Below are 25,343 nucleotides of genomic sequence, written 5' to 3' on the forward strand. Positions count from 1 at the left end.
CTTCTCTGTTTGCAAACCTCACCCCGAAATGCAAACCCGTCGCCACCAGGAGCAGACGGTACAGTGCCCAGGATAGGACCTTCATCAGGTCTGAAGTCCAGCGGCTGCTACGGGAAGGTATTATCGAGGCCAGCAACAGTCCCTGGAGAGCCCAAGTGGTAGTTGTGAAAACTGGGGAGAAAAACAGGATGGTCGTTGACTACAGTCAGACCATCAATCGGTACACGCAGCTCGACGCCTAACCCCTCCCACGCATATCTAATATAGTCAATCAGATTGCACAGTACTGGGTCCACTCCCATTCGCAAGGTGGACCGCCCGTACACCGCGTTTGAAGCGGACGGCCGCCTTTACCACTTCCTTCGGGTTCCCTTTGGCATCACTATCGGGGTCTCGGTCTCCCAATGGGAGATGGACCGAATGGTTGACCAGTACGGACTGCGGGCCACCTTCCTGTACCTGGACAACATCACCATCTGCGGTCATGACCAGCAGGACCACGACGCTAACCTTTCCAAATTCCTCCACACTGCTAAACTCCTCAACCTAACCTACAACAAGGAGAAGCGAGTGTTCAGCTCGAACCGATTAGCCATCCTCGGCTATATGGTCCAGAACGAAGTGCTAGGGCCCGACCCCGATCGCATGCGCCCCCTCATGGAACTCCCCCTTCCCCACTGCCCCAATGCCCTCAAATGATGCCTGGGCTTCTTCTTGTACTACGCCCAGTGGGTCCCTAACTATGCGGACAAGGCCCGCCCACTCATTCACTCCACTGTTTTCCCCCTGATGGCCGAGGCTCACAAGGCCTTCAACCGTATCAAGGCCGACATCGCCAAGGCCGCGATGCACGCGGTCGACGAGATGCTCCCCTTCCAAGTCGAGAGCGATGCATCAGACGTCGCTCTAGCCACCACCCTCAACTAGGCAGGCAGCCCTTGGCATTCTTTTCCCGCACCCTCCCTGCCTCCGAAATTCGGCACTCCTCCGTCGAAAAGGAGGCCCAAGCTATCGTTGAAGCTGTGTGGCATTGGAGGCATTACCTGGCCGGCAGGAGATTCACTCTCCTCACTGACCAACAGTCGGTTGCCTTCATGTTCAACAACACACAGTGGGGTAAGATCAAAAATGATAAGATCTTGAGGTGCAGGATCGAGCTCTCCACCTACAATTACGAGACTTTGTATTGCCCCGGTAAGCTCAACGAGCCCCCGATGCCCTATCCCGAGGTACTTGTGCCAGCGCACAAGTGGACCAATTCCGGAACCTGCACGACGATCTCTGTCACCCAGGGATCACCCGCTTTTATCACTTCATAAAGGCCCGCAATCTGCCCTACTTCATCGAGGAAGTCAGGGCTATCACCAGAGACTGCCAGGTCTGCGCGGAGTGTAAACCGCACTTCTACCGACCAGATCGAGTGCACCTGGTGAAGGCCTCCCACCCCTTTGAACGCCTCAGCGTGGACTTCAAAGGGCCCCTCCCCTCCACCGACCGCAACACGTACTTTCTTAATGTGGTAGACGAATATTCCAGATTCCCCTTCGCCGTCCCATGTCCCGACATGATGTCTGCCACTGTCATCAAAGCCCTCAACACCATCCGCTCTGTTTGGTTTCCCCGCCTACCTCCACAGCGACCGGGGATCCTCACTTATGAGCGATGAGCTGCGCCAGTACCTGCTCAACAGAGGCATTGCCTCAAGCAGGACGACCAGTTACAACCCCCGGGGAAATGGGCAGGTGGAGCGGGAGAATGGGACAGTCTGGAAGGCCGTCCAGTTGGCCCTACGGTCCAGGAATCTCTCGGACTCCTGCTGGCAGGAGGTCCTCCCCGATACCCTTCACTCCATTCGGTCGCTCCTTTGCACTGCGACTAATGAAACTCCCCATGAACGTCTCTTCTCCTTCCCCAGGAAGTCCTACTCCAGGGTTTAGCTCCCAACGTGGCTCGCATCACCAGGACCCATCCTCCTTCGCAAGCACGTGCAGCTACACAAGGCGGACTCGTTGGTTGAGAGGATACAGCTACTTCACGTGAATCTGCAGTACGCCTACGTAGCGTACCCCGACGGCCGCCAAGGCACAGTCTCCCTCAGGGACCTGGCACCAGCTGAGTCCCCACCCCCCCACCCCCTCTGCCCCGGCGCCACCCTCCCTCCCTCCAGCGCACCCCACCACAGGCCCCGATTCAGGACGATTCATCTTCCCCTTGGTCCCACCTGGGGATGAAGATGAGGTCGACACGCTCCCTGAGTCACTGACGACCGATCCAACGGCGAAATCGCCACCAAAACTGCGGCGCTCGCAACGACGGATCAAGGTGCCCGATCGCCTGAATTTGTAAACTTTTCTTTAAAATGTTAAACACCTGAATGTAAATAGTTTTCCATCACCCCCGCTGGACACTTTTTTAACAGGGGGTGAATGTGGTAGTCACCACTATTGTATTGTATATACCGCATACGAGGGGTATTGCGGTAAGCCCCCTGTACTACAGGTACGGGGGTAGATTCCTAACCCGCCCAGTAGGCGGAGTATAAATGTGTGGGCTCTCCGAGCTGCAGCCATTTCAGCAGCAGCTGCTGGAGGCTACACATCTCTGCGTAATAAAGCCTCGATTACACTCTCCTCTTGTCTCGTCGTAATTGCATCAGGTGCGAGGGGCAAGGTTTAGAGGAGATGTATGAGGTAAGTGTTTTTTACACAGAGGGTAGTGGGTACCTGGAACTCGCTGTGGAAGCAGGGACGATAGTGACGTTTAAGGGGCATCTTGACAAATATATGAATAGGATGGGAATAGAGGGATACGAACCCTGGAAGTGTAGAAGATTTTAGTTTAGACGGGCAGCATGGTCGGCGCAGGCTTGGAGAGCCGAAGGGCCTGTTCCTGTTCTGTACTTTTCTTTGTTCTTATATCATCCTTTCTCACAACTGCAAGTGATTCTTTAACCAATAATGCTACCCCGCTCCTTTTTTTGTCACCAACTCTTCCTGCCTGAAAACTCTATACCCTGGGATATTGAGCTGCCAATTTTGCCCCTCCTTTAGTCAGGGTTCCATTTTCGCATCAACATCCTGCTGCCATGTGTCTACCTGTGTCCTTAGTTCACCTACCTTGTTTGTAATAGTCCTTGCATTGAAGTGTAGACAGTTCAGCCCCGTCAATTTCCTTTGCTGGGCGCTTTATAGCCCTTGTTTCTTTTGTCTTTTCAAGTCACTGACTACATCACTAACTAACGTTCTACCTGTAGGGCACCATTTTGCCTAATTTGGACAGGCCTCCGAGTCCAATCAAACGGCAATATCTCTCTGTCGTCCGCACTATCTCTGTTTCTGTAACCCTTTCAGAACTGAGGTGAGGTGAGGAGAAATTTCTTCACCCAGAGAGTGGTGAATCTGTGCAATTCCGCTACCACAGAAAGTAGTTGAGGCCAAAGCATTGTGTAATTTTTAGAAGGAATTAGATATAGCTCTTGGGGCTAAGGGAATCGAGGGATATCGCGGAAAGGCGGGATCAGGGTATTGAATTTGATGATCAGCCATGATCATAATGAATGGCAGAGCAGGCTCAAAGGGCCGAATGGCCTCCTCCTGCTTCTATTTTCTACGTTTCTACCTGACTGCATTTGTTTTAGTTTCACAGTTCCGCAGGTTTATTTCAGAAAGGCTGACATTCTGTTCTCACGTTCGCAATCAAGTTAAGTTCAATGCAGGGCATCATGCTCAATACAGTCAAGTGTTCCGCAAGTGAGGGCAGCACGGTGGCACAGTGGTTAGCATTGCTGCCTCATGATGCCGAGGTCCCAGGTTCGATCCCAGCTCTGGGTCACTGTGTGTGTGGAGTTTGCGTATTCTTCCTGTGTTTGCGTGGGCTTCGCCCCCACAACCCAAAGATGTGAAGGGTAGGTGGATTGGCCACGCTAAATTGCCCCTTAATTGGAAAAAATTAATTGGGTACACTAAATTTTTGTAAAAAGTGTTCCGAAGTGATTATGTTTAAAAGTTTTTTAAAAAAAGTTTCCTCCAGTTTCTGTCATTTTGAGATATTAAGGTCGTGTTTGCGAGGTTCAGATTTGCTACTGACAAGTGTAGCGTGGCTGTGGATAATCACCATCTGTGATGTGATAAAAATTGCAATTAGCTGAACACTTCAAAGAAGCCATTAGTTTACAAAGTGCCTTGATTTCTTCTTTTCTGAAATAAATCCTAGTTACTGAATGTTAATAACACAAAATACTTCCTTCAAAAAGAATTGGCATAATTACCAGAAAATCGAAGAGCTTGGAAAATTAGATATTTGGAGCTAAAGGTATATTCTGTGGTAGTGAAGTATGACTGCACCTCCATAAAATAACTATCTCTGCCGCTTCCTTTATAGTGTAATCCTTTTTTGTAGTTTTAATTGAAGTTTGATTTTAATCATGATTGAATCTCAGCCATTTAATTGAATTCAGCTCTCCGTATTCCTGCTATTGATGCATTTAACTATGTTCTTTTTAACATTTTAAACATGATAACGTTTGCAATGGGGAATTCAAATTTTCCTCATATATTTGGCTTCACAGAAGCATGAGCAGGTTTGCCACACAAATGGCAAAGCATTAATGTAGAACTTTACCTGCATGTTTTCCATACTTCTTTGTGAGTATTATTTTAAGCAAATGGTTACCCCGGCAATCTAGGGCACAATTTTACATGTCCCAGGCAGGCATGCGGTTGACCTGAAACAGTAAAATAGTGCATAATGATGTTGGGCATGTATCTCAACATCATCCCGCATGCGCTTGCATGGTATTTCAATCAGCGGCGCAGGCATGGATCGGCAGTGCGCCCGGCAACAGTCAATGCACCAATTGAATGGGTTCTCTATAATAATAACCTTTAAAATAATCTTTATTGTCACAAGTAGGCTTACATTAACACTGTAATGAAATTACTGTGAAAAGCCCCTAGTCGCCACATTCCGGCGCCTGTTCGGGTACACAGAGGGAGAATTCAGAATGTCCAAATTACCTAACAGCGCACCTTTTGGGACTTGTGGGACGAAACCAGAGCACCCGGAGGAAACCCACGCAGACATGGGGAATGTTGTGTTAGGTACACTGGTATAACACTGGCTGCGACTGGATGCAGCTTAGATCAGAAAGATACTCCAGACCTTGAAGTTAGTTCAATCAGGTTTATTGAACTAATAGCACAGTTAGCACAGTTCTCTGTGAGTTCAACTCTCTGCTAACTTAAGTGTGGGTACTCTGTCTGACTGAACCAGACTAGCCCTTAGCCACGTGGTGGCGGTGTGAGATTGTAACAACACCCTTGACTGACTCTCTAGATGTTCATCAGTGGAAAGAGGCGGAGTGTGAGTGCCTCGTGTCTTTTATAGTCAGATCCCACCCCTGAGTGTCCTGCCTGCTTATTGGTCATGTCCTGTTCTCTATGTCCATTAGCTGCTTGTCTGTATATCATTATGTGCGTGTCTGCATATCATGACAGGGAGAACGTGCAAACTCCACACAGACAGTGACCCAAGCCAGGAATCAAACCTGGGACCCTGCAGCTGTGAAGCAACAGTGCTAACCACTGTGCTACTGTACTGTCCTATTTCTAGGAAGATTATCCTACCCGTGCAATATTCAGGTCATCGTATGGCCAAAATGCGCAGGTGGGCAATCCATTTTCCAACAATTCTCCATTTCTGGGCAGGAGGGGGTAGGGGTGCACCTCATTCTGAAGATCCCTGCAGTGCTCTGCCTGGAAGGATTGGAGAGCTGTTGGCCAACAAGGCAGGACTTCCTTTCATGGGCAAACAAGTATTCCGCCCACTGCCAATCGGTGCTCAATTGAGTGTGAAATGTCAGTGGGCTTCTGAGAGTCGGCGAGAGTGTGTTGCACGCTGACTCTCAGGATGAGCCTTCGCCATCCTAAAGATTCTACCCCGAGAGATTACATAACCTGTCCTCAAGTGCAAAGGGTAACTCCTGTTTTAATAGATTTGCAAAATTGGAGGTTAAATATACAGCTAGATGTCTTTGCGAGTGAAATGTGGCAATGTTCATCCTGCCCTTACTCCACTGTGTAAGTACGAAGAATACAAAGACTTTAAACTCACTGCGAGTATTTCCTATTGTCAGAACTTTTGAGCAACATGGCTTTTTTGGCAGCTTGTCTGTTGTTGCTGCCAACTCAGCAAGCAAACGATGACTAAATTCAAATGGCCTAGTTCAGTGGCTGACTTACTGTGGATACGTTGAATAAAACATCCTTTTAGTGGCATCTACCAGGGCTGTAACAAAACAAAAATCTCTCTTCCTTGGCTACCACAGGGTTTCTGTTTGACAAATGCTGCTCTGAGGCAGGGAGGTGGTCACAGCATGTTGTTAGACTAGAATGCAGGAAACACTGCTTTGCACCCAACCAGGGAGTGCTTGAAGCTGCCATGGAGTGCAAAATATGATGAAGTGTTTCACTCCTTTTGCTTCTGTTGCCCTGTTTGGTGTGAAATTCATTTTGGGGTACAGTAGATGAGTAAGTTGATGTTAGATCAATGGTTCCCAAAAGTTTCTTATCACTCTGGTTCCTCATGCATCTGGGCCCTTTTGTCAACTAATTGATAGAGATTGATCACTATGAATAGTCAACAACTCCATTACGATTGCTTCATAGGACTACTAGGATCATAGAAGGCAAACCAGATAGATCTTAATCTTTTTTTGCCTAACTATTCCTATTCCTCACAGCGCCAGGGACGTGGGTTTGATTCCGACCTCAGGCAACTCTCTGGAGTTTGCACGTTCTTCCCGTGTCTGCATGTATTTCCTCCGGGTGCTCTGATTTCCTCCCACAGTCCAAAGATGTGCAAGTTAGATGGATTGGCCATGCTAAATTGTTCGTTGCTGGGGTTACAGGGATAATGTAGGGGATTGGGCCTAGGTTAAGCTGCTCTTTCAGAGGGTCGGAGCAGACCTGATGGTACAAATGGCCTCCTTCTGCACTGCAGGGATTCTTTGATTCTATGAAATGGGATTGAATATCCATATGCTCCATTCCAGTTCTGTACATGTGTACATATCCCATATAAAGTCTCTCATATATAAAACCTCGCAGATTTACTGTTGTCGGAGTTAGGGTTAGGGTGTCCTCCGTGTTAATTTACTAATTATTAAAGAACATTCTATTTAAAGGTTTGCTAACTTCTGTTTAAATTTATTAAAATCTCTTTTGATGGCTCTCTGATACTTTTCGATAGTTCTCTGCGTCATATTGAGGTCAACTAATTCAGTCTGTGTCTCCTGAATTACAGCATTGTTTCTTATTTGACCAATGAAATTATGTGCAAGGAAGAACAAAGTGAATCGACTTATTTCCCCACCAGTTCCTACCTCCACCGCCACCTGCCACAATAAACATTTATTTTGTGCTTCCCTTTACATTTCTGCAGTATATTATTGTATAACCACTTGAGAGGAAAGAGGAAACAAGTGGACATGGAACGGAAGGAAACTGTGAAATGGAGAAAAGGTAGATGAGACAGGCAGGGCCGAAGGGAAATGTTTCCTCGGGCAGGGAATTACGGCTGTGGAAAAGCAGAGGGCTATAGACCGGGAGCTTCCAAGTCATGGCTTCGAGACTGACCGAGTAGATCAATGATGGTAATGTGGACAGGAATAAGGGACTCGTAGTAACTGAGGCTGCATGTGTGTAAACAGTTGACCTCTTGGCTCGGGGACCAGAGGTCAACTATTAGCAGTGGAACCGAATGCCAGCCACAGTGAGCAACTTCAGTAAAGGGATTCGAATGGGAAGAAAAATAAAATGTTCCTTGATTTGTGACTCTGTCCATGACAAGTGTATCAGAATTTTACATTGGCAATTTGTACCTGAAATGAATGATGAGATAAAGTAAATCCTTTCCTGCTGGAGTTTTATTTTAAATCCGAATTTTAAAAAGTATTTTGCCTAAAGCTGATAAGTAACCTAATGAACTCTCTCCTCCCTTATTACAGCTGAACAAGCAACAGCTCCAGGTGGTTAAAGAACGGTTTCAGGCGTTCTTGAATGGTGAAACACAGATTGTTGCAGATGAAGCATTTTGGAATGCAATTCAAAGTTACTATGAGGTATGTGGGAAGTTTATTAATCTGGCTGTACAATAGCTGGGCCTTTGACCTTCTCACCTTGCTGCTGTTCTGGTGGTGATCCTTTGCTGGGTGTGGTTTCATAGTTGACCACCATGGCCAACACCAGCGTGACCATCATTCATCTGTACGCCTTGAGTGTCAGTCTTAAGGTACTGAATCTGACTCTGGTCTCATAAATCATTTGTATGCTCGTGCATTCTGCAGTGGTTCCTGGATAGCAATCTAGAATGAGGTTCCTGGCCCATTTATTCCCTTGCTAAGACCTGTTACAGCACCTGCCACTGTCACTTGGCTGAGCTCAACTATCTCAAAAGAGAAACAGGATAAGATCTGTGATCTTCCTAGGGCAGCATGGTGGCGCATTGGTTAGCATTGCAGCCTCAAGGCGCCGAGGTCCCAGGTTTGATTCCAGCTCTGGGTCACTATCTGTGTGAAGTTTGCACATTCTCCCCACGTTTGCGTGGGTTTCGCCCCCACAACCCAAAGATGTGCAGGGTAGGTGGATTGGCCACGCTAAATTGCCCCTTAATTGGAAAAAATGAATTGGGTACTCTAAATTTATTTTATAAAAAAGATCTGGAATCTTCCTTATATTTCGGGACCACCTCCAAACCACAAGAACTCGTTTGAACTACGGCAATATTAATTGCAACACTTTAGAGTCAGTACGACCGTTCACCCCATCAAGTCCGTGTTGGAATACTATGACCTGACAGCTATTGTGTGACAGAAACTGTACTCTGTTAGAAGATTTGGATGGCTGCCTGGCAACTTCCCGCCATCTTGCCAGCAGCAGAAAAGATGGCTGACGATTGTCCACCTGAAACCTCAGCTCGACACTCAGTTGAAGTCTGTTGTATATTTGTTCATTCCAAACAATGTTATTCTTGGGCATAGGTTTGTAATATCATCATGTTTCAAATGTTACACAGAATATACAGCAGAGAAACAGGCCAATAATATACTGCAGAGAAACAGACCATTCAGCCCAACTAGCCTGCAGTGATGTTTATGCTGTACTAGAATCTCCTCTCCTTCAATCTCAGCCTTTCACACTAACATTGGGCGGGATTTATCAACCAACCCACCGTGTATTTTTCGGCACGGGAGGCGGCCCACCAGTGAGATTTACCAACCAACCGTTGTCAATGGGATTTCCCGGTGACTGCACTCTTCGTTGCCAGGAAACCCGTGCACCGGCGTGGAAGGAGTAACAAGACAAGTGTATTCCATGAATGGCAGGACACTAAGGAGCCCAGAGGAATAGAAGGTCTTGTCCACAGATCCCTAAAGACAGCAGGATAGGTTAATAGGGTAGTTATCAGTCGCGGCATAGATCACAAGATCATGCAGCTGCATAAAACTTTGGTTAGGCCACAGCTAGAGTATTATTTGCAGTTCTGGTCGCCTCACTAGAGGAAGGATGTGTTTACACTGGACAGAGTGCAGACGAAATTCAACATGTTGCCTGGGATGGAGCATTTGAGCTATAAAGATAGGTTGGATAGGCTCAGGTAGTTTTCTTTAGAGCAGAGATGGTTAAGGGGTCTTTTTGTAGACCACAAATGAGTCCAGACCGAGTTGGTAGAAAATAAATTTTGGTTTATTGCAATGTAAAGCTATTTACAATATTCATCAGATCCCAGATGGGTCTGTCCTGTCATTCCATCCCTGGCCGACTTTATACTGAACTTAACCATGAATGATCCAGGGCTCCCCGCCCCCTTAGTGGGAAGCTCGTATTCAGCGAGACTCGCGGGGAAAATAATTGCTCCCAACCCTTGGGTCTTGTATGGGTTAGAACAGGATTTGATTGAGGTGCATAATATTAAGAGGGATATGGACAGGGTGGATAGTAAGCAGTTGTTCCCCTTAGTTGAAGGGTCATTAACGAGGGGGCATAATCTTTAAGGGAGGGGCAGGAGATCTAGAGGGGATTTGAGGAAACACTTTTTTACCCAGAGGAGGATGGGAATCTGGAATGCACAGCCTGGGAGGGTAGTGGGAAACCTCACCACTTTTGAAAGAAATTTGGATGAACAATTGAATTGTTATAACATTCAAGGCTATGGGCAAAGTGCTGGAAAGTGGGATTAGTGTAGATTTTGTGTAGTTTTGTCGGTGCAATGGGCTGAAGGGCATCTTCTGTACTCTATGACTATATACACACACATACGCTCTCTCTCTCCTCTCTCCTCTTTCCTCTTTCTCTCACGCACAGACTCTCCCTCTCACACACAAACACACACTCTCCCTGTCACACATAGGAAGTGATCCTCCGGACATGCTGCACTTGAAAATCAGCTCGCCACGGTGCAGCATGGCCGATAAAAACCGGGAGACCCCGGTCCCAGGATTTACCCGGCTTGCAACGCCTCACGAGATCTAATCCTGCTCATTGTGCGCGGGATCAGTTTTTGGCAAATCTGCATATTAGTGCGAGACAGCTAGTCTCACTCTAATGTGCAAAAATCCTGCCGTACCTGAGACTTTGGGATTCATCCCCTTTGCCTCAGAGACCACGGGCTGAGCGCCGTTCAACACTGGTCCCCACAAACAGGGACCAGACCCTATGAGGCTCCTTTTACAACGCGAGTCGCGTTGTATAGCCATGTGTTTCTCAGCACTGAGCGCCGGGAAACATGCGACTAAATGCGTTCACTGTGGGATTTTGTTCCCATTTAGTTCAATCGAGCCCATACTCTTTCTCCATCGCTCACGCACACACGACGGCATACAAACATTAGCTATATACCAAGGAATTTTATTCTAGTAGACAATGAATGAGCAGATTAAAGGATGAGTATTCTTGGCAATGTAGTTGGTGCTGGAGCCAACGACCATTCAGCTGTTCTGGGTAACTGTGCTGTCCATGTCGGGTGATTTATTGCTACATTAACCAAGTGTGTCACTTAGTTGAAGCTTTTTTGAGACCCTTGCCACCAAGAATGATGATTTTGCAGGGATATCATCCAGCTAGCTCATTAGCAGTGTCTTGCCACATATCCACTTCTCTATCTTTCCGCCTCTTCAAAGAAATCTGCCGCATTGGAGATGGGATTATAAAGCAAAATGCTCTTGATCTGGTCTGGAATCTAGTGTTGCTTCAAAATGCATATAAAATAAATTATGATCTTGATAGACCTTATTGTATTGTCTGTCAGCTGTTATTTGTAGCAGTCTCCGTATTGTCATAAGCCAGTGCTGCAGAAAGATAGCCTTGGTCATTGAGAGGCCATCCTTGATATTTGGCGTCATCTTCTAACATTCCAGGACCTTGATTAGGGCCTAGATTCCCACATAAATTACCATTGAATCTGGGGCACTAAACACAGTTAAGGCAGATTTTTATAAGCTACGATTTCAAATCCATCACAGGCCATCACAGTACCCTCCATGCCACACCCCGAAAAAAGTTGTTCCCTTTAAAAACCTCTACAAGACAATTCCATCTCCTTTCAAATGAGCTTGTCTCGGGTAGCAATCCCTTTTTAAACCCTTTGCCCCAGTTCTCTCAATATTTAGCAAAGATTCAGTCACAAAATCCGATCACTGCATGCCTGCCTATTTATACTCTACTCTGGGGTCCCTTTCATAAACTTCTCCATGTCTGCACTTTTGTCTCGTAAAGCCAACCCCATCCATCATCCTAAATTATTGAAAGGAAAATGAAATGAATGAAAATCGCTTATTGTCACAAGTAGGCTTCAAATGAAGTTATTGTGAAAAGCTCCTAGTCGCCACATTCCAGCGTCTGTTCGGGGAGGCTGGTACGGGAATCGAACCATGCTGCTGGCCTGCCTTGGTGTGCTTTAAAAGCCAGCGATTTAGCCCAGTGTGCTAAACCAGCCCCTTGTTTAGGTGTGCTATTCACCTTTGGCTCAGCATTAACTTTATTCGCTGTGTCTTCACGAAGCAGCAGTGCCATTTCTCTAAAAATTGAGATTATCGCTGTGTTTGTAACTATTTCTTGGTCCTACTGGCTGAAACGAGACACCACAGATTCTATTTGCCCCCCCACTTATAATCAGCAAACCATGACTGAGACTGCAACTCAGAAAGGTGGGTGCTGGGCGCAGCCAGTTACCTTTTCCAGATGCAACCCTTGGATTTCTACAGCACCTTTTAGACATGATAAAATATCCCAACTTCTCATTGCCAAATGAAATTCGACACAAGAGGCCCAGAGGGGACATTAGGACGAGGCAACCAGGAGCTTGGTCCCAGGTCGGATTTAACAAATGTCTGGAAGTTGAGAGAGATGGAGAGGGTTAGGGAGGGAATTTCAAAGTTTAGGGCTGAGGCAACTGAAGGCACAGCTGCCGATGGTGGAGTGAAGGAAATTGGGAATGCACAGAAGGCCAGAATTGGAGCAATGTGGTGATTTCGTAGAAACCATTTTGAGATTGTGGTCCCTCTCCTCCAGCGCTACCATTTATACAGTTGTGCTGCTTACTGGGGCAGTGTTGTGATATGATTGAGTTTTAATGAATTTTGCCACAGAGACCAGAAAATGAATTGCCTTCTGCCGCTCTCTTGCTGCGAATCATGACGCTGTGGGACTCTCGCTGTGCTGGTGACATAAATACCAATTTTTCTCCTTCCCGTCCTTCTAAGGTGTTGATTCCTTGCTGAGAGAAGTGTTCAGAGGTGCCAAGTATTTTCCACTGCTTCACTCACTAAATATAATTCATATCTCAGCCTTGATTGTGAGAATTTATTGAGGAAGGACATCGCAGCCATGCCAGATCCCATCCTCATTTGACATCTGGGAACGCACTTTCAGTAGAGAGTGGGAATCTTCACCAAAGTTATCCCTCCCCAACCCAGGATATTGCAGCTAGTCATAGCTTTCCTATTGGACGTGTGCTTCAGATTTGGGCTGGAACCTATCGCTCTGGAGCCTAGGTTCGGTGGTGGGCACCGAAATGGGAGTGATTTCTGCCGGGGAGATGCAGGAAAACTGACCATTGGCGATCTTGCACTGGTCAGCTCATTACATATGCAACTGTGGGGAGCTCGAAGTGGTGCAGGCAGGAAGTCTCTACACCCGCTGTTACCTCATGGGGCCGAAAATCCAGATGCCATTTTTAAAGGACATTTGTGCTATCCTTTCAACCTTTGTCCGGCCACTGCTACACCCTTCCCCCTCCAATCCTTCCTCCCTACCTTGATCATCCTCCACGTAACTTGTACTGTCACCACCTGGTCCCAAACATAGGTTGACATTTACAAATATTCCCTCCGGTGGCACCGACAATGCTGTTAATCATGGAAGAAGTCAACCACGTCAGGTGCATGCCACTTATGTGCAGTTGTGATAATGAACATTCTAATTTCTCACTAGCGGGGTACTTAATTTGGCGTGGGAACATAATTCTTATGAGGCGGGCCTTTAAATGAGCATTGATGACCCACTAATGCTTGTAAAAGGGCTTCCTGACATTGTTCATCAGGAAGCTGAATCTGCCTTTAACCCAAGAACATAATTGCGAAAGTTCATCCTGAAATTGGGAAACTGATTATAGCCTCATTCTAAATTAAGTTTCTGATATTGAGTATCCTGTTTTAATCAAGGTCTCAAAAAAAAAAAAAGCACTCACCAGAAACCCTCTTTGGTCGAATAGACCAATTTGTGATATTGGGATACTGCCAGACCCCTCGTAATGTAGACTCAGATGAGGCAGTCAGTTAGAAGTCAGTTCACTAAAGAAGCTGAATGACAAACAGGAAAAACAAAGCTGTAAAATTGGCTGGCAGAGACAAAAATGTTTAAGAAAGAAATGTACAGAGTAAAAAGAACGAGAAGATAGCCGTGTGGAACTGGCAGCTGGAAGGGCTGTGGCTTCAAATGTTAAAATAAGGAATTTGGATAAAAGACAAAGAATTGCTGCAGTTTAAAAAGAAAGCTTGTTTTTAAAAAACAGCTGGCAGTAGGAAGCAATGCTGAAGCTTAAATAAACATAAAGGAAACAGCCCAAGATGCTCTGTACCTGCATTGATACACTTGTTGAAAAAATATACCTGCAAAGGTAAGCTAGTGTGGGGGCAAAAAAGATTACTACGCAGTTTTAAAACGGCAATACCCTTATAAAGAGGGAACACATTTAAAGTGGCAACACACTCAAAACGGCAACCACAAGAAGAAACAAAGAGCTATGGACAGGCAATTTGGAGAAGACCCCAGATAGACAGCAATTCTCTAAAAAGGGCCATAAGCAAGGAAGACCTCGGATGAGGCCGGAAAGACCTCGGAGGAGGATACCGTGAGAGTTGCAGAATTCAAACAAGTCAACACTTTTTCAGACCAACAGTGAAGCCAAAAGGGTTTGGCTGCAATTAAGATACGTAGAAATGAAGATTCCATTTGTGAAATGTATATGTTCAGGAAGAAGTTGATGGATTCGCCTCAGAAGAAACATAGAAGTTAAAGATTTCAAAAGAAATCAGGGACTATTGAACATAAAGAGGAATCAGCAACAAGAATTAAAACGAGAGAAGAAAATAAAACAGCAAGCTGAAATGACTGACAGCAAACTTGAAAAACAAATTTGCCAAAATGAACAAAATGAAGATAAGAAAAAGGAGAAATTAATAAGACAATGCAGAATAAGCGGGACTCCCATGAAAAATCAATTAGAAAAAATGAACCAACCCAGTGAAGAATTGAATCGGGGCAATAAAAGCTTGAATGAGGGAAGCTTGGCAATGAGAAATTAACTGAAGAGGAAAAATCATTGAAATTGACGCAAAATCAGCAATTCAGACCGGGAAAGAAACTGAGATGACGTGCCAGAACAAGATTGGTGAAATGGTCACGTGAATGGAAAAGCACAAGAACCAATATGATAAAATGGTCAATTAATAAGATGCTGGATTGAAAGGCTGGAAAGAGAAGAAACTTCAGAAACCAAGTACTCGATTGTTCCTTCCCATGTGACAGACCAAAATTGTGAAAGAACTGTAAAGCCATAAGACTGTGTTGTATTGCGATGATATGTGCCTGCATGCATTATAATGTAAAACGCTTGGCAGAGCAAGGGTCAACATGGGACTGGAAAGTAGCACTGCCCACAGAATGATGTGTGTAGTCACATGGTCAGGGAATAATCAAGGACAGAACTTGTAAGCAGCCAGCCTGCATGAAACACCTCCATTCAAGACTATATTTGTAACTGTGCAGAGTTAAAGCCTACCAAGGGGCGACACAGTGGTTAGCACTGCTGCCTCACAGCCTCTAGGTGTCTGTGGTGTTCCTTGTGTAGTTCTCCAAGATAGCTAAAAGTCATAGCGTTTACAAAGAACATCAAGCTATTTATTTAAAACAAAGCTAGTTTATTTTACACAACTTTAAATGGTTCGCCCACTCTACTAAGTAATAGTTAAAACAACAGTATTAAATCTATGCTACAGTAATCTATAATATCTTTCTAATACACTAACACTATCTCAACCTCTCGCTATCCTTCTCCTTAACCTTCCCCCAGACTGCTTAGAGACGCAGCCTTTTATAAGACTACTCAGTGATGCCATCTAGTGTTGAGGTACATGAACATCATCTTGTTAACCCTTCACTCTCCTTAGATTATACATAACATTACAGTGTCCAAGGGTTGGGTTGGGTTACGGGGATGGGGCGGGGGATTGGGCCTGGGTGGGGTGGTCTTTCGAAGGGCTGGTGCAGCCTTAATGGGCCGAATGGCCTCCTTCTGCACGGTAGTGATTCTATGGATCAAAAGTGTTTGGGCACGATCCAACGCCCATGCGGCACCCGAAAAGCAGCTCGCTGTGGTGCAACGGCCGTTGAAAGCTGGGAGACCCCGCTCCCGGGATCTACCCAGTTTGCAACGCCTCGCGAGATTCAGTGCAATCTCAGGAGATGTTGCGATGTGGGCGGGATCACTTTTTGGCAAATCTGCATATTAGATTGAGACAGTTAGGCACACTTTAAATGTGCAGATTCCTGAGGTACCTGAGGCAGACAATTTATACACCGTGTGGTCTCGCAAACAGCAATATGTCAATATTGCCAGACCACACTGGAGGGGGACTTGAACAACAACCTTTTCATAGAATCATAGAATCCCTACAGTGCAGAAGGAGGCATTTGGCCCATCCAGTCTGCACCGCACCGTCCAATGATCACACTGTATATGCCCAATTCCCTGTCCCTTTCCTGCAACCCCACCCGAAAGGGCAATTTAACATGGCCAATCCACCTAACCTGCGCATCTTTGGAAAGTAAGGGGCAACTTAGCATGGCCAATCCACCTAACCTGCACATTTTTGGATTGGATTGGATTTGTTGATTGTCACTTGTACCGAGGTACAGTGAAAAGTATTTTTCTGCAAGCAGCTCAAGGAAGAAAAGGGAATAAAAGAAAATACATAATAGGGCAACACAACATATACAATGTAACTACATAAGCACTAGCATCGGATGAAGCATAAAGGGTGTAGTGTTAATGAGGTCAGTCCATAAGAGGGTCATTTAGGAGTCTGGTGACAGTGGGGAAGAAGCTGTTTTTGAGTCTATTCTTGAGTCTGTTTGCGCGTGTTCTCAGACTTCTGTATCTCCTGCCCGATGGAAGAAGTTGGAAGAGTGAGTAAGCCGGGTGGGAGGGATCTTTGATTATGCGGCCCGCTTTGTCATGGCAGCGGGAGGTATAGATGGAGTCAATGGATGGGAGGCAGGTTTGTGTGATGGACTGGGTGGTGTTCACGACTCTTTGAAGTTTCTTGCGGTCCTGGGCCGAGCAGTTGCCATACCAGGCTGTGATGCAACCCAATAGGATGCTTTCTATGGTGTATCTGTAAAAGTTGGTAAGAGTTAATGTGGACATGCCGAATTTCCTTAGTTTCCTGAGGAAGTATAGGCACTGTTGTGCTTTGTTGGTGGTAGAGTCGACGTGGGTGGACCAGGACAGATTTTTGGAGATGTGCACCCCTAGGAATTTGAAACTGCTAACCATCTCCACCTCGGCCCCGTTGATGCTGACAGGGGTGTGTACATTACTTTGCTTCCTGAAGTCAATGACCAGCTCTTTAGTTTTGCTGGCATTGAGGGAGAGATTGTTATCGTTACACCACTCCACTAGGTTCTCTATCTCCCGCCTGTATTCTGACTCGTCATTATTCGGGATCCGGCCCACTATGGTCGTATCGTCAGCAAACTTGTAGATGGAGTTGGAACCAAGTTTTGCCACGCAGTCGTGTGTGTACAGGGAGTAGAGGGGGCTAAGCACGCAGCCTTGCCGGGCCCCGGTGTTGAGGACTATTGTGGACTAGGTGTTGTTGTTCATTCTTACTGATTGTGGTCTGTTGGTCAGAAAATCGAGGATCCAGTTGCAGAGTGGGGAGCCAAGTCCTCGGTTTTGGAGATTTGATATGAGCTTGGCTGGGATTATGGTGTTGAAGGCGGAGCTGTAGTCAATAAATAGGAGTCTGATGTAGGAGTCCTTGTTTTCGAGATGCTCTAGGGATGAGTGTAGGTCCAGGGAAATGGCATCTGAGGTGGACCGGTGCAATGGTATGCAAATTGCTCTGGAAGTATGGAGGTGATGCGCTTCATAATCAACCTTTCGAAGCACTTCATTACGACTGAAGTTAGGACCACCGGACGGTAGTCATTGAGACACGTTGCCTGGTTCTTCTTTGGTACCGGTATGATGGTGGTCTTCTTGAAGCAGGTGGGGACCTCGGAGTGGAGTAGGGACAGGTTAAAGATGTCCGCGAATACCTCTGCCAGCTGGTCCGCGCAGGCTCTGAGTGCACGACCAGAGATCCCGTCCGGGCCCGTCGCCTTCCGAGGGTTCACTTTCAGGAAGGCCGATCTGACTTTGGAAGCTGTGATGGTGGACATGGGTGAATTATGGGCTGCTGGGGCACTCGACAGTGGATTGTTGGTTACTTGCTCAAACCGAGCATAGAATGCATTGAGTTTGGTTACCTGCTCGAACCGAGCATCGAATGCATTGAGTTCATCGGGGAGGGGTGTGCTGCTGCCAGAGATACTGTTCGGCTTTGCTTTGTAGCCCGTTATGTTGTTGATTCCTTGCCACAACCGCCGAGAGTCTGTCTGTGACTCTAGCTTGGTTTGATATTCTCTCTTGGCATCTTGGAAAGCGTTGCGGAGGTCATACTGGATTTCTTGTATGCGGAGGTCGTACCTGGATTTCTTGTGGGAGGGACTGTGGGAGGAAACTGGAGGAAACCCATGCAGACAAGGGGAGAATATGCAAACTCCACACAGGCAGTGACCCAAGCCGGAATTCGAACCTGGGACCGTGGCGCTGTGAAACAACAGTGCTAACCACTGTGCCACCCCACTTGGACAAGGGTGTTCCCACGACTGCAACTAATAGAGACCATAGGAAAGGTGGCGGAAAAGATGTAAGGGACAATGTTGCTGCACCGGACTGTAATCAAAGGTCGCTGTACCACTCGCCAATGGTGTGTTGAATGAAGTACCCTGTTTAATGCATTGTTGCAGCCACTGCATAGATGCAAGTTCCCTGCTCTATGGCAGTCAGACTGTGTGGGAAGGATGGTTGGAGAGGCTTCAGTAAGTCAGCAGAATTAAACCATGATTCCACAATTTATTTTCTGCTTCATCACTCCCTCAATTAGTCCGAATATGAGACTGAGTTTTGAGGTTGGTGCTTGAAGCCGAAGTTAATCATAGTGTGTCGTTTGTCGTGTTTGTGCAATGATTGCTTCTGAGCTGTACTTGAACTCTTAGAGGCAATTTTGTATAAATGCTGGAGGAATATTGGGGCCAAATCTGCCAATTACTTGGACTTTTGGAAGACAGGTGCAAGCAGGAGAGACATGCTGGGATTAGGTCTCTGTGTGACTGTCTATTTACTGCCATGGGGATTCGGTAGAGCTCATTTGTATGCATATTAACAGCTTTCCATGATGCACAGATTGTGAGGGCAAAAGAGGCCTGCAGGCATAACTTATGTAAATACACTTGCTTCCTGTGGCATGCCAATTCCTAACCACCTTTGGCAAGAAACTGTTGAGAAAGGTGTCTAGTTAAAATCATGTGTTCGCTGCATTAACAATTACTTTTTAGATTCTAGTAAATGTGCTATTTTTGTTTTGTCGCGATTATTGATTGATTACCTTCATCATCACGATGTATGTTTATTTTCCCAGATTTTGCATTAGTTACGATACCAAAACTTTCTGTTTGCTGTCATTATTCCTCTGCAACTGACCATAACTTCGTGAGTCCACATATGCACAGTTAAATGTGGAGATCAAAAGTTGCTGTTAATGACTCTCCGCTTGTCCAGCGCTATTGATGTTCTCACAGACTACAATCAGTTACAAATCATTGAACTGATGAGAATCACCAGTCTTCCTCTGTTAGTGTTGTTTTTAAAACCCTTGAAAAAGTCATACCTTGTTGAATGAGCTATCATTTAAAAAAAAGATGTACTATATTTTTAATTATTGCTGAACTGCCCAACTGTCCGTGCAAAAGTAATTTTAGATTTGATTAATGCCCAATTTCTCCATTACGATGAATTTCATATATTCTTATTTTTTGAAGTTTATGGTATTTTAATTTCTACCTAAATCCCGTATATGGCACACCAATTTATTTCACTCTCTTTAAAATGTAAAAATTAAACGTGAAAGGATTCGGCCTTTTTTTGAAACATTTTTGGTTTGCTGTCTGTGAGGATGCTTTAATCTGATTGGCTGTCATCACAGTTGCTGAATGCCTGGAGATTTCCATGGCTTGCAATGGATGCAAACTGACTTTAAAGAAGTCCGTGCCACAGAGATTGTTTGGTCTAGATCTTTATGAGCAGCTTTCTTCAAAGTCAGCAGTGAGCGGCATTGCTTTGACGCTGACCACAGAACCCGGCCCAATATAATAGGGAGACAGAATGATTGCTATCTGGGGGCAGGTTCCTGAACTCCGAGCTTCATATTATACCTTAAATCACAAGACCAGTTTATAACAGCTATCTAGCAGCAGAGATTAGGGGCGGGATTCTCCGACCCCCCCGCCGGCTCGGAGAATCGCCGGGGGGGTGGCGTGAATCCCGCCCCTGCTGGCTGCTGAATTCTCCGGTGCCGGGGATTTAGTGAAAGCGGGAATTGCGCCGTGCCGGTTGGGGCCGTTGGCAGCGGCTTCTCCGGGCCGCGAATAGGCCGGTCCCGCTGGCGTAAATTACAACAGGTACTTACCGGCGGGACCTGGCTCCGTGGGTGGCCTCCGGGGTCCTCAGGTGGGGTACGGGGGTGATCTGACCCTGGGAGGTGCCCCCACGGTGGCCTAGTCCGTGATCGGTGCCCACCAATCCACGGGCGGGCCTGTGCTGTGGGGGCACTCTATTCCTCTGCGTCGGCTGCTCTGGTCCTCCGCGATGGCCGACGCGGAGATGAACCCCCCCGCGCATGCGCTGGGATGACACCAGCACATGTTGGCGTTCCTGCGCATGCGCCAACTCGCGCTGGCCGGCGGAGGCCCTTCGCCGCCGATTGGCGTGCCGCCAAGCCCATTCCGCGCCGGCCGGTGGGGCGCAAACCACTCCGGCGCCGGCCTAGATCCTTAAGGTGCGGAGGATTCCGCACCTTTGGGGCGGCCCGATGCCGGAGTGGTTCACGCCACTCCTTCGCACCGGAGTTGCCCGCCCCGCGGGTTTTCGCAGAATCCCGCTCATGATTCCAATAAAAGCTACTCTCTGGTACACCTTTTGTTTAAATACACTTGGTTTCATTCAAACGTAAGATCTGTGTGATCTGTTCCTACAGCCACGGAGTATACGGCACTAAAGGAGCGACCCTCTTGGAACAGTGTACAAAAACACACCCACATGAGCATTACTTGTACTACAGGAGTGTAGAAGGAACTGCTGGTCTTTTCTCACACCCTCTGATTTAAATAATTAGGCAGCATTCCCAGCACAGGCCAGAATGGACAATTGAGCAGAAGAACGGCTGCTTCATCTCAAGAGGTATCTGCACTTCCTCTTGCTGTTGAAAGGACCAGGGTGCTGCTTGTTCCTTGGTCTTTGAAACCATTTGGAGCCTGCATGGGCCCAGGGATGAGACTGATTGATTGCTTCCCTTTCAGCCCCTGGTCTGGGAAATTTGCTCCATGAGGTTAAACAAAGGAGAATTGTGCCGCTTGGGCTGAAGGGGCACCTTTGCCAAAAAGGTAGCTAACTAGGCTGCGTGGAATAAGATGGCAGAGCAGGTAAACGTGGTGTTTTGCAGTTATGAGCTGCTCGCCACAGATGCGGGAGAAATTTAACACCTTCAAGGAGTTTCCTCTGGATTTGTCTTTTTCCAGTATTACAGTATGGCATGACAACATCTGGCTCTGGTTGCATCCTTTTTATTCATTATTTGGAAAACTTTCCTCTAATTGGAGCTAACACAAGGCAACAATATTCATGCATGCCATCTTTCAGTTATGGTGGTAGGGTGATGGTAGGCTTCACCAGTGTCTGCAAGGAAGCTGGATTGTTCTTGAGTGACGCAGTTACAATTGATTCAATAATGGCAATGCTCATGAAACTGTTAAAACCTCACCAACGTGATTGCGGAAGAAGGAAGCCCGCAACTTGGAAGAATGGCTGTGAGTCCACATACACAGATGTATCTGGTATTTATTGCCCCTCCTTTATTTCCCTCGAGAAGCTGGTGAGCTGGTGGCGATCCACCTTCTTGACAACTGAGTCTTTTTCTCAGTCCCATTAGAGGGCAGTAGAGAGTCAATCACAATTCTGTGAGTCTGGAGTCACATGTAGGTTAGAACAGGCAAGCTCAGCAGGTTTCCTTCCGTAAAGGACGTTAGTGCGATAAGCTGGTGTTGCATGGTCACCATTACTGATACTGTTTATCCCAGTTTCATTGAATTAACTACATTTTAATTCCCCAGCTGTCTTGTTGGGATTTGAACTCTCTCATAAGAGCATAGGAAATAGCAGCAGGAGTGGATGATGTAGCCCCTCAAGCCTGCTCTACCATTCAATAAGAAAATGGCTGATGCTGGACTTTGCCTCCATTCCACCCCTCTCTTCCCCCCACTATATATCTCGCTTCTCTGAGAGGCCAAAAATCTGCCCATTTCAGCCTCGAAGATAATCAACAATGGAGCATCTTCTGGGGTGGAATTGTTCGAAGATTCAAAACCATTTTGAGGAAATTTCTCACTGATGGCTCACTGAGTTCCAAGTATGGTCTCACCAAAATCCAACATAACTGTAGCAAAACTTCTTTATTTTATGCTCTAATCCCCTTGCAATGAAGGCCAGGCATACTTTCCTAATCGCTTGCTATGCCTGCATGCTATCTTTTTGTGCTCCTTGTATGGATACACCCAATACCTAGTAACATCGCTCCTTCTAAAAAAAAATTCTGCTTTATTTATTATGATCAAAGTGACCAACCTCATATTTGTTCACAATCCACCCCATCTGCCACCTTGTTGCCCGAGTACGTACCTATTTGCAGCCGCTTTGTCTCCTCCCCACAGCCTACATTCCCACTTAGCTTACATTCACACTTAGCTTCATATCATCAGCAAGCTTCGATACAGTACTCTCGATCTCTGCGCAACCCATTTGTATAAATATAAATAGCTGAGGCCCCAGCACTGATCTTTGTGACATTCCACTAGTTACAGCCTGCCAGATTGACAATGTATTGTGGGATTCCCTCTTCTGCAGTCAAAGATATTGTGAAATGTTGACTTTTTCATGAGTATTGCTATTATTTCTGCTTATCCCTACTCTCTGCTTTCTCTCTATCAACCATTTCTCTACCCATTAAAAAAAAAACATTTTTATTCAACTATTTTCATTTTGTACGTAATACAAAGACAAACGGTAGCATTGTGGTTGCACAATTGCTTCACAGCTCCAGGGTCCCAGGTTCGATTCCCGGCTTGGGTCACTGTCTGTGCGGAGACTGCATGTTCTCCCCGTTTGTGCATGGGTTTCCTCCGGGTGCTCCGGTTTCCTCCCACAGTCCAAGGATGTGCAGGTTAGGTGGATTGGCCAAGCTAAATTGCCCCTAGTGTCCAAAAATGGCCTTAGTGTTGGGTGGGGTTACTGGGTTATGGGATAGGGTGGAAGTGTGGACCTTGGGTAGGGTGCTCTTTCCAAGAGCCGGTGTAGATTCGATGGGCCGAATGGCCTCCTTCTGCACTGTAAATTCTAAATTCTATGATTCTATGAAACAACGCAACCAATCAAAATAACCACTCCCCAATCTCACCTACCACCGTCCAAACACTAGCCCACCCCTTCAAAAACACCTAACCCCCCCTCTCCTTACCCCCCCCCCTCTCTAGCAACTGAAGGTGACCAGCTTTTTGAAATACAAAATAAAACCCTTCAATTGCTCCCCTCAAGATGTTACTTGACTTTCTCGAGATATTGGAACTCCATCAGATCTCCCAGCCACAGTGAGGCACTGGATGGAGAAACTGACTTCTACCCCATCAGCACTCTCCTATTGTCAATCAGCAAGGGCAAGGCCAGGACATCGGCCCCCACATTCGTCTGCAGCCCCGACATGTCCCCCACCTCAAATATGGCCACCAAGGGACAGGGCTCCAGTTAAATTTTCAGAATCTTCGACATGGTGCTAAAGAAGGAGACACACAAACCCACAAGCTTGGGAAACGACCAGAACATATGGACATGATTGGCAGAGTGCTCGCACTTGTCCTCCACCCCTGCAAAGTCACTAATGCCCTCCGCCCAGATCCCCTACACGTCTTCAATTCCATCTGCACCCACTTAGCTCCCGAATCACTACACCAACATGACACCTTCTCCGCATCTACCTCCCAATATCAGGCTCAGCAGCGCCAAGCCCCCTGATTATCTGTCCCTCTGAAGGACTGAATCCTCGCAGTGCTGCCCACCCATATAAAGGACGTAATCAATTTTTTAACAGTAGGAAGAAAAACCAGCAAACACTGGAACAGGAACAAAAATCTCAGCAAATGTTCATTTTGACTGACTGAATCCTGACCATCAAGGACAGAGGAAGATTTTCCCACCTCCGCAATTCGGTCCTGACCTTACATACCAAACTTGTATTAGTTCAGTTTACGGAATCGGGCCCAGTCCTGGGCCACCTGAACCCCCAGATACCTAAAGTTGGAGCTAGCCAACCGGAATGGCAGCAGCCCCAGACTAACTCCCCTCACCAAGGGATTAACTGGGAAGCACTCACTTTTTTCCAGGTATAACTGCCACAGCAGCCCCATTATGTCGCCCATGGTGGGAATCGGGTCCGTTATGTACAGTAAGAGATCATCACTGTACAAGGATACCCTATGCTCCACCCTTCCTGTCATTATCCCCCTCCACCTAAAGTCCTCAAGGGGATGGCCAAAGGCTCTATCGCCAATGCAAACATGGGGCCATGTTTCCCCAGTTTAATTGGAAATAATTGGAAACTGGCTTTTGGAGCTTCGTACCTAAGCTTCGTACCTAAGACACAAACTTGGCCATTAACCCAAACTTTTACAATACCGCAAACAAATACCCCCATTCTACCCTATTGAATGCCTTCTCGGCATCCGATGCAACATTTACCTCCAGTTCCAGCTCCTCCGATGGGGACAGCAGCACATTTAACAAACGCTGCACATTAGATGACAATTGCAAATTTTCCCAAAACACTTCTGATCGTCCCCAATAACTTGAGGGAAACATTTCTCCAGCCTCAGTGCTAACACCTTGGTCGATACCTTAACATCTACTTCAAAAAGAAATAGGGAATAAGACCCACATTCCACCAGGCCTTTATCCTTCTTTAACAGAAGTGAACTGGACGTCTGCATCAGTGTCTCGGCTAAGGTACCCCTTGTTCCCGAATCCTTAAACATTTCCACTAATAACGATACCAACTGTACTGCAGACTTCTTATAAAATTCCTCTGGGAACCCGTCTGGCCGCAATGCCTTGCCCATCTGCATTCGCCCTATTGCTGTCAAGAACTTCTCTGCCGCCAACGGCTCTTCCAACCCTTCCCGCTCTTCCTCTTCCACCTTGGGACACTACAAGCCCTTCCAGAACTTCTCAGAATTCCAGACCCTCCCGAGGCCACTCCAATCTATAAAGATTCTTATACAACCCTTCAAACGCCCCATTGACTTTGTCGGGCCTGGGCACTAGCCTGCGGACACCAGCCCGCCACCCGAGTTTCAAACATG

General features: G+C 46.6%; 1 protein-coding gene across 15 annotated transcripts in view; it reads left to right on the forward strand.

Annotated features, from left to right (window-relative positions):
- Positions 1–25,343, forward strand: part of cadps2 (Ca++-dependent secretion activator 2) — a 1,044,194-nt gene that overhangs the window by 235,105 nt on the left and 783,746 nt on the right. For all 15 annotated transcript variants that reach the window (XM_072484477.1, XM_072484475.1, XM_072484478.1 and 12 more), the window contains exon 2: positions 8,006–8,119. In XM_072484477.1, the coding sequence (XP_072340578.1) occupies positions 8,006–8,119 (114 nt within the window). The remainder of the gene's footprint in view (positions 1–8,005; positions 8,120–25,343) is intronic.

The sequence above is a fragment of the Scyliorhinus torazame genome, chromosome 19 (assembly GCF_047496885.1).
Source record: "Scyliorhinus torazame isolate Kashiwa2021f chromosome 19, sScyTor2.1, whole genome shotgun sequence".
In the NCBI taxonomy this organism is placed as follows: Eukaryota; Metazoa; Chordata; class Chondrichthyes; order Carcharhiniformes; family Scyliorhinidae; genus Scyliorhinus; species Scyliorhinus torazame.